General features: G+C 30.0%; 1 protein-coding gene across 4 annotated transcripts in view; it reads left to right on the forward strand.

The window, feature by feature from the left end:
- Nucleotides 1-8,719, forward strand: part of LOC121128531 (uncharacterized) — a 345,068-nt gene extending 336,349 nt beyond the window's left edge. For all 4 annotated transcript variants that reach the window (XM_071892521.1, XM_071892522.1, XM_071892523.1 and 1 more), the window contains 2 exons: nucleotides 3,029-3,469; nucleotides 5,460-8,719. In XM_071892521.1, the coding sequence (XP_071748622.1) occupies nucleotides 3,029-3,469; nucleotides 5,460-6,117 (1,099 nt within the window). In that variant the 3' untranslated portion in view covers nucleotides 6,118-8,719. The remainder of the gene's footprint in view (nucleotides 1-3,028; nucleotides 3,470-5,459) is intronic.
- The last annotated feature ends 1,698 nt before the right edge of the window (nucleotides 8,720-10,417 follow it).

The following is a 10,417-nucleotide window of genomic DNA, read 5'->3' on the forward strand; positions in this document are numbered from 1 at the left end:
TTGCTCTCAATGACCCTAAGGTCATGATGCTCGTTGGAGACTTCTTTTTAAAGGCGTGAGCGACATTACCTCTCTCTTTGGCCAACCATCTGTCGTTCAGGATGTTGTGGGATTTGCTGATAGTCAATTGTTTCTCATCTGAATAAAATATGATTTAGTTAACATGGGGCTTAAAATCGTTAAGAAATTTTCTTCCCTGGGCAGCACAGGTTGCCTTCATTTTATCGGTAAGGATATATCTTGTGTAGAGGTGATATGACGTCATCCTTAGGTCAGTATTTATGGGCCTAGAGACTGTTTCACGGATTACTTGGCGCTTTTTGGAGAGAGGGTTAATCGGAGTGACAGAAGATTTATTCAAAGACCGTTTCGGTCATTATAAGTGTTGGGTTTCGGTCTGACAATCCTTGAACGGTCTAAGACCATTATGATTCTTTGTGAACCAAACTAATTCTGACTTTAAAAGAAGTTGTGTCTGGACCAGTCTCAAAGAAAAAATTGGTCCGGATAAGGCCAATACAAAAATTAGTCTCATTTAAAATTATGTCTAGGCCGATTCTATAGATGAATTTATATTGATGTCATTTTTTTTGTGAACATCCGTACGATAGCATCATAGCAAGTTAAATATTTTGCATATATCATATTTGTGCAACTCACGAATTAGGATATGGAAGAAAAACGTTCCAAAGATTGAGACCGAAAAAATTGCTCTACTATTTGAATAGGATTAAATTTCTGTCTATGGTCAGGAATGAAATATCTGTTCAAATTGATGAAGAAAAAAAATCATTCTTAAGACCAGACCAAAAAAAATTCGGTCTTGGATTCATTTCGAACATTAATAATTATTGTTGCGAGTTTTGTTAAGATAAATGGGCACTCATGCAATTCCTAATTGTAATTGGCAATACTGATGGAATTGATCAATGTACGAGTACCAACTGGTATTTTTATTTATTTCCTAAAATTTAAATCTATCTAAAAAAAAAACCCAGAACTATAAATTATATTCTAAAACTGTAAGATTTGCAATTCTAACCAATTATCTCGTTAAATTCAGCAACACTGTTATTGTTTCTAACATATTGAATTTGCCCTCCGTTTTATCAACATATTAATTAAACGTAATATGTGAACATTGGGAAAAACCTTCCCTTAAAACAAAACGAATTATATATATAGAATTATAATTATGTTATTTATATTTATAAAATTTCCTTAACTATGTACTACTTTTTCACTCATAAATATATACTAAATTGCTACAAATACTTGCCATAGATGTCACTCTTCTTTGGGATTTATCCCAAGATTATGGGATATTGACATTACGTTAGGAATGATTTGTATCAAAAATTTAGAAATTTTGGGATTTTGTACATGTAACAAAAGTTGATAACATTCGTTTGGCTATATTAACTATATCTTCAAACTTTGTATATAGAAAGTGTTAAGTGATTATTACCCTTTTAGTCGCTTTCAACTCGTTCAGAACTCCTACTCGTTTCGTTTAATTTTAACAAGAGTTAAACAGTATAATATTAGAAAGAACAGGGGAACCTGTATGAACTTATAGCCTCCTATTGTCTTAATAACGAAACTTGAGCAAAGGAAAGTTCATCAACGATATTCAGTGATGAAAGTATTGTATATATTTAGCTGGCCCGTTTTTTTAGAATTTGTAATCTGAAGAATGAATTTTCTTTCCCGCAGCAGTTGTCATTATTATTTAATTCTTGAGTGATGAACATCCTTTCTAAATAGATTTAGTTATATTTAAAACCTGATGAAACATCGTGTTTGCTCATAAAAGACGGAGCGTAATCCTGGGATTTATAAGTCCTTGTTGGACTCTGAGTAGAATTGGGGATCGACATCGGAGCCATTCTTACCAATGTTACCTTGTCACAGCTGATTGTAGTTGATCCTCTCCAAAACATTCTTCAAACTATCAGGGTTACCATGTTGATTTACGGTTTCTTTTTTAACATGCCCTTTACACAAACGATTTTCATCAATTAAGATATCCTTAAAATACACCAAAAATGAATTTATACACTTGCAGAAATATAACAGATTCAAGGGGATTGTCAAAATGTATTGATATTCTATAAACTACTATCATTTTCTTGGGATTCTTAGGAGGAATCTAGGGATATTATAAAATTCTGGGTGGGATCACTGGTCTCAATGAGGTATAAGTAATATGTTATTATTAAAGATTAAACCATTAAAATTCAATTCTTTATATAATAGGTTTGTGCAATTTACATCAAAATTTACATGGATACAGTTTCTTCCATAAGATAAACTCCTAAATTACTAAAGTTTTCAAGCTTGAATAAAATAACGACTATATAATATGTATATGAAGCACAGTGTTAATAAAAAATGTCGATATTTGTTTGTTTTTTAATCGTCATAGCTAAAAATAACGAGGCTGTTAGTTTAATTGATAAATAGGTCTATATAAAACAGATCTTGGATCTGTTTTATGTAGACCTATTTAGTTAACCGAGAGGACTTAATATATTAGAGTGTCCCCAAAAAATTAAATTATATTTAAACAATACATACATTTTATTTACCTTCTAAGCTTATACTTTAAATATGACTTGAGCATAATGAAGACCGAGATATTTCATTTTCAAATACAAATTTCAGAAAAAGTACTCATTATGGTTGAACTTTTTGTAAAGGATTGAAACTTGCTGTATAATTCAAATACATTTTAAGCTTTTGACTTCACATGGTCTCCCCTACAGTACTATAAAGAAATATTGTTGAGCTTATTTCATTTTAATGCATATCGGATTTTGATACCTAGGTAAAAATTACTTAAATGCTTCGGGGCACCCTAATGTGTATAAAGAGTGAAAATAGGCGAGAGTCTAAATTATTGAATTGTCCTTGCATGATCTATTAAAAACGAATCAAATTATATTGACTATTTTATGTAAGTATGTTACACTAAAAAATCAACTTTCTTACATTTATTAGAATGATTTATTTATTCATTTTTCAGCTGCGTTTTGCCGAACCATCAATTCTATTTCTACATCCTCGCAGCATCAACTGCTCTTCTCTGCATATATATTCTATGCAATACTTACAACCTAATATGGATCATTTGCCCACAATTAGGCACAATGTATCGAGTCATTAAAAGCTACCAGGACTGTTTAGGAGGCGTCCATCCCTCGGATCCAGGTGGTATAGATCTCATTGGCTCTAAAAAGAAGAGAAATGCAGTTAATCATAGCCATGGTCCTTATTCGAACAAGTATCGCAAGGTTTCAAATATTACAACGGATAATTTCCTCAATGTGTACTTTGATAGGAGGCATAAGGACTTGAAGTTACTACTCAACTTACTGGCCGAGACTTCAGGACTCCCAGAGTCCTTTCGTATCCTTACTCTTTTTGATAAAAAGTTTCAAAGTCTTTGGAAGCCTCAAAATCTCAGGTTTGACAATTTATGAATTTTTATTGCTTTAGACAAAAGATATGAATAGCATTTTATAATTTTGAAAATATATATCACTGAAGCATAAAGGAATTGAGTCAAAAAGGAAATTTGTAGATATAATAAATTTCATTTTATGAACCTGGAACAATTGATAACAGTTTCTCTTTTTACAGGACTATCTTTTTATATTACAACAACATCTTTTTAGTATATATACGTAGCATCATTTTTATTTAAAAACATGTTCAAAATTGTTGAAATTTTTTTACAAGCAAACATAAAAAGACAATCTAGAAATTGAAAAGTCATTAAAACTTGTGACTACATAGAAAAAATATATGCTTAAATTTAGATCTCCTTTACAGGGTTCTGAGTCAAGTTTTAGAATTATATTATGTACAAGTTGGGAATTTGTACAACTTGTAATATGTATGGAGTACGAATATGTATTAGAGCAATCAATTTTTTCAAAATAAAAGTATTATCACCCTCATGTGTATGCCCCGTAATAAAGTAATGCATCAGGGGCGTCTGCAAGCGGTGGGCTGGAGGAGCTGTAGCCCCACCCCCTAAATTAAGGATTTTTTGCTTTTACTAAAAAATTACATATTTGAAGTTTAATTTAATTATTCATTTTCTTTATCAAAAAATTTAATTCTCTGTGAATAGCAATAGATTTTATCAATTTTTTTCTAAAAAAATGTCATATTGGAAAAATTTTGTGAATGAATGTAGATTTCCGAATTTTTTTTCCAAAAATCTTAATTTTTGAGAATAGATATGAATTTTTGATTTTTTTTTTCCAAAAAAATTATTTTTTTGTCAACAGCTGAATAATTTTTAAGAAATTTAATTTTTTGAAAAAAGCTATGAATTTTTTTGAGAATAACTATGAATATTTGAAATATAATATTTTGTTGAGTATCTGTGAATTTTTTTAAAGAAATTTAATCGTTTGAAAGTAGATATGAATTTTTCAAAATATTTTCCTACAAATTTAATTTTTGAGAATAGCTGTGAATTTTTCAAAGTATCAAAAAAGAGTTCAAAAGTGTCTTGTAACGGAGAAGATGTGTTGATTTCATTGCTGGTGTCAAAAGTGGCCTCTCCATCCTTACAAGACTCTTTATCAAGAAAATATGAATTAATTTCAATCTCTCAACCTTCATTCATTATTGACTTAGTAAGTGTTCAGATTTCAATGGACGACCTGGTATTTATTTACTAACAGATAGTTGTTTTTTGTAGACGCAAAAGGAGGTTTTCTTTTATGTGGGAATGTGTTAATGTTTAGGGATTAAGGTGCTGATTCAGTTTTTCATTGAATAACAGTTACAGTATTTCCTTTATCCGATAATTACACGTCATTGACATATAAAATCTACCAAAATTTGTTATTTTTCAATAACACTGGTTTCCTTGTGATACCTTTTGACATTTTTTCCTTTAAATACAAAAAAAAATTCGTAAAAACATTGAATGGCACGTAATATTTTTTTATCGATTTGGAAAGTGAAAATTAGGATAGCGAGAGAAACTTATTTTATTCTTTTCATTATAATGGTTAAATTGATTCTACAATACAGAAATAAGACTTTATAACGATGTAATAACATATTTTTAATACATTTTATGGTCAAATATATAATTAAACAATTTGATTGAGTGATAAATTTTTTGTAGACAGTATAGTTTAAGTCCTTCTATTTGTTGGTTCCAAGTTGATCTCCTATAGATCACTATTTTCCTCAATATTCATGAAAAAAGAGTCTTCATTTTTATACAACTTGGTTGTTTATGCCCACAAAACGACATTAAAATTGTGACATCATGTGAAAGCACTCTATAATTTCTTATTTTTATTTGAAAAATTGATAGTCAAAATACAGCTTTTGTACAAAATCCTAATTAAATTACAGATTTGTTTGAATAATTTCGTATCTAAGCCATCTCAAATCATTATATTTGTTTTTCTCCCTCTAATTAGGATTGAAGAATATGAAACCGTGATTAGCAATGGAGAGAAGACATTAAATATAAATATCAAATGGAATGATGCCCCCATCGGTCACTTCCTCACCAACTACGACTCATCCCTGAGTTTTGAATATACTGTAGATATATCACCGAGTCCACTAAACGAACTGGGCCTTAAGTCCATCCTCTACAAAAGGGACGAAGACAGCATTATAAACGGAGAGATAGCAAAAGGCTCTTCAAGTCAGTCCTTATCCCTACTCGAAAGTCAAGGTGATATCCATGGGAGTAACACGAAGCATCGCTATGAAGTTAATTTTGAGAATATAATTCATGGGGATGAGGACGGAGAAGAGTTGGATAGAACAGGTGGAGGAAGGGTGTCGGATGGATCCATCTTTGTCACTCTAACAATTTCGACTGAGTTGAATGGTCGGACAGTGACTCAAATGGTGGAGAAGTTTACTATTGGAAACGGAGGAAATTCCAATAGTAGTAATCGGCTCGTTGAAACAAATGCCAGGAGACAAAGAGCCAGCTTCTGTTCCATGCATTCCCTCTCAAAAAACCGCAATAGCTCATCACGCTCAACAGCGCCTCCAATGAATAATAATGTCGTCTCAGGACCTACGTCCTCAAGCATTTCCTCCAAGGATACGCATATTTAAAGTTAAATTGATCATTCTCAAAAAGTTTTAAACGCTTATTTATTTTTTGAAAATGTTGTTTTCATTATCCAGTACGTTTTATTTCTTACATATATACAGTAATACCTCGTTTTGCGAGTGTGATGGACAGACAATGTATATTTTCTCATTTGAATAATGGCTTAATTAGAAGACAACCAAAGTTTCAGTTCCATACTTTAGACACTCCAAAAAGGCCCCATACTGATCATGATATGAGCAAGCTCCTTGCCAGTTTTGGTTACATAATCATGGGTCACTTTTGTTCGTAATTCAGGGTATAACTGTTCTTTCTTCATTTGCTGCAAATCTTTTATTATAATAATCTATTCAATCAAAATTGAAATATTCCTTTTGTTTGATTTTATGTTCTTAATTGTGTCATCCTTTGTTCATTTATTATATAATATCTACACCAACTAAAATAATTATCATTAAAAATGCACACATACAAAAAAATTATTGCAATGTTCAATTACGGGTTTTGTTTCCTAAAAAAATAGCCAGAAGGAGAATTTCAATAATTAATTATTATTAACTTATTATAACATTCACGAATTCAAATTGGCTTCAATGTTTACTTCCTTTCCCTGATTTTTTTTTCTTTTTTTTTTTTTTTTCCATCATTTATGTAAATTATTTAAATACATCTTTATAACCTACTTTTCTTATTCGTTGCTGGGTCAAGGGCTGAATCAGTCCTAAAACTGAATTCCTTATCAATATTTCCCATCCTTTGTGTATCATTTTTTAAAAGGGCCAAAACATACAATATCATTGTTTCTCAAATTAGAATCCAAATTTGAATAGTTGCTCAGGATAATTGACCTGTGCCCCTCTAAATTTATATTTTTGTTCATCTAATAAAGAAACAACAATTTTTATTTATTTGAGTGTGTGTACAATGGGATTCGTTATCACGTTAATGCACCTGGCATACATAAAAAATCTTTAGAAACACTGGATTTGGTTTGAGAAAAACTACAACTGAAAATTTTTTTAAGTCAATTTTGTCCAATATTTTTTTTTTTTTTTCACAATGAAAATATGGACTGGAAAATAGATAAGGAATTTGCTTATATAAATTATTTAGTCCAAACCAAACGTCACTACTACTGTCTTTTGAATAACGCAATCTTTTATTTAGTTTTATATATACATTTGGATTTTGCAGACTACCTATTCTAAGCAAGTAACCATTTAGAATGCATTGATTGTGTCATATTGCGCTGATCAGCTTCATTCATTTTAAGCATTTTTATAACATGAAATACTCATTTCATGTAACTTCAATAGTCTTTGCAAAAAAAAAAAATGTAGAGAATATTTATATCCAGAATTAAGTATAATTTACCTATGAATTATTCATATTTATAGCTTTGCAACTCAAGTTTCTTTGATATCTGATCAAAGTTTTTTGAATACTGCTATTACATTTTTCAGGACTAGAGCCGAAACCAGTCCTCTTCCACTTTTTAATCTCAAAGTGTTTTAATGAAATAACCATAAAACTGCATTTTTTTTTAATGTAGAAACTAATTTTGTATCACATTGTATAAAAAATCTTGGCTTCTTTTTTTTTTTTTTTTAATGGTCCTTTAATTGGTTAGATGAAGTTGCACTGAGAAATCTTGTCTATCAGTGGTAGATAAACATAGAGTCTGAAGGCCTGAAAAAAAAAACATTCTAAAATAGCAACAAATTTTTGGCTTTTGTAGTAATGTTTACTTTACAGTAACATTTTTTAGATCCCTGCTACCAATGAAAGTTAATCCAGGCAACCATTACATTTTAATGAGTGAAAAGACTCACAGTAAAAATAAAGATGATAATATATTTTACCACACTCATTTCACAGGCAGAAGTTTTCCAATACTTCCTTCACGGTTAGAAAAACTCACCTTGAGGAAAGCTTAGCGCAAGGAAACTTCGCCGTAGGAAGAACTAATATTTTGAAAGTATTTTTTGGAGAGAAAAAATAACTGCGATTCATAATCTTTTTTTTTCTCTCTCTTTTCATTTTTAATAAATTTTGATATTTGACTAAAACAAATTCACTTCATAGTTATTTATGCAATAAAAATTACAAGTCATCTTCACGATGAAGTGAGTACGGTGAACTCTCCGTCGGTGAAAAGACTGTGGAGAACTTTCCAAAGGTAATAAATAGTTCTTCAAATTATGCCCTTAAGCCCTACATAATACCCCATACGTATGATATTTGATGGATGAGTTTTCTAATCCTTGATTGGAGTAGTTGAACAATTTTTTGGCTCATAAACTTCATGTATGCAATGGAAAATATATAATCAATGAACCATTAAGCGTAAATTAGTACAAATACCTTCCTTCTGACCTTCAAGTGATGTAAACGTCATCGAAAAGTACTAAATTTTAGAATTTTATATAGAAAATCATTCTTTTTTATTTGCATTTGTAAAAGTTGTTAGTCATATTTTTTTAATAAAAACTATTTTCAATATATAATCAATCAAAAATCTTCAATTTGTACCAAATTAAAAAAAAAAAACCACATTTTAGATCTTAGAAATGGTACAAGATTATAATTTTAGAAATAAGAAAATTACGAACATGCATAACCCAGTAGATGTTATAAGGTTAAGATTGTTTAAAAAAGTTATGACTCGACGTTGACAGAGGTGGGGACTTAGACTCAAGACTTAACATGGACTTGAGTCGATATTTTGATGAGTTCCGTCTCGACTGTATCACACAATCAAAGACTCGAGACTTGAGGAAGACTCGAAAGCACCGACCCAGAATGTATTTTCGAATGGAAGAGGGCAAATTATATAATGATGTCGTCATCATGGGCGTCCATAGTAGTTTTTCGGAGAAGGAGGGCGGGGCTGTAAGGTTTTTTATCTATCTTGACAAATATTTATTTTTATGTGGACAAAATAATTAAATTTGTTTAAATTTTAGAGTTTAAATATTTCAGAAAATACTAAATTTTGAGAAAATAACATTTGTTTTTTTTTTCTTTTTGTATTATGGAAATTTATTTTATTTTCTCGAAAATTATGACATTAACAAAGGTTCAGCAAAAGTGGGCGGGGTAATGGCCCCTTGGCTTCTATGGTTCCAGCTCCACTGCTGGAAAGCTAGGTCTCGCAACTCGACTTTGCTTCAAAGTATTTTCAATTTTTCACTGGATAGATACGATAAGTTTTAAAATATACTTAATTTCCTGAGGACTTGAAGTGGACTCGATGAAAATATAAAAGGATTTAGCCTATTAGACAAAGACTTGAGACTCAAACCGGACTCGATGAAAATATTCAAGGACTTGGGCTTGTAGGCAAAGACTTGAGACTCTACATGGACTTGCTATATACGGACTTTTTCTCAACTCTGTTTATAAGGATCTCTTTAAGAATAGGACGGCTTTTTTTTTTAAATGATTTGATCATTTTATAACTTGTAGTTTGCAATATTTTTCCTCGCTTGCAGAACTTTAAAACTATTTTTACAGCACATTTGTGGTCATATATCCTTGCAAAGAATAGGAAACAGCAGATTCATGCTTGAACTTTTGATTATTTTAATTGCCTATGTACAGTCTTTTATTTATGTTAAAGCATTTTTTCGCTCATAACTTTTATCCCGAATTTTTATCAATTAATTAATTATGTACTTACATCCTCCATGACTCTCTATCATCATTTTTTCAACTCCCATTGTAAATTATATATATACAATTAGTATCTTCTATAATTAATTAATTATACCAAATTTATATTCAAGTATTATTTTATTTTACATCATAATTCAAACATATAAACTTATCATTTCACATTTCAGATTCCGTCATAATTATGTATCAATTAATATTAATATATTTAAATTATTACTCTGTACTCATGTATAATTATATGCAAATATATTTATTTACTTATTAATATTACAATTTAACGAAAAAGAAATATATACAATTATATAAATAGTAAACAAATACGATTTATTTCAGTATTTCGTAGGGGTTTTCTGAAGGGATGTTACTCATATAGAGGGTTCTTTAAAAAAACTTCTCATCCAGTCTCATTATTATTTTTTTTTTATAACTTCAAATAGATATAGTGAGTAGGATTCTTGCTTTTTTTAACTTCAAATAGATATAGTGAGAAGGATTCTTTTTTTTAAAGTTTAAAATAAATTTTATGAAATTTGTAATCTTTAAAATTTTGAATTTAATTTGATTTAAACCGCTTTCTACACTAATTTACTACAGTCATTACTACTAATTTAAGCTTAATACAAT

This window comes from Lepeophtheirus salmonis, chromosome 13, assembly GCF_016086655.4.
Source record: "Lepeophtheirus salmonis chromosome 13, UVic_Lsal_1.4, whole genome shotgun sequence".
Classification (NCBI taxonomy): Eukaryota; Metazoa; Arthropoda; class Copepoda; order Siphonostomatoida; family Caligidae; genus Lepeophtheirus; species Lepeophtheirus salmonis.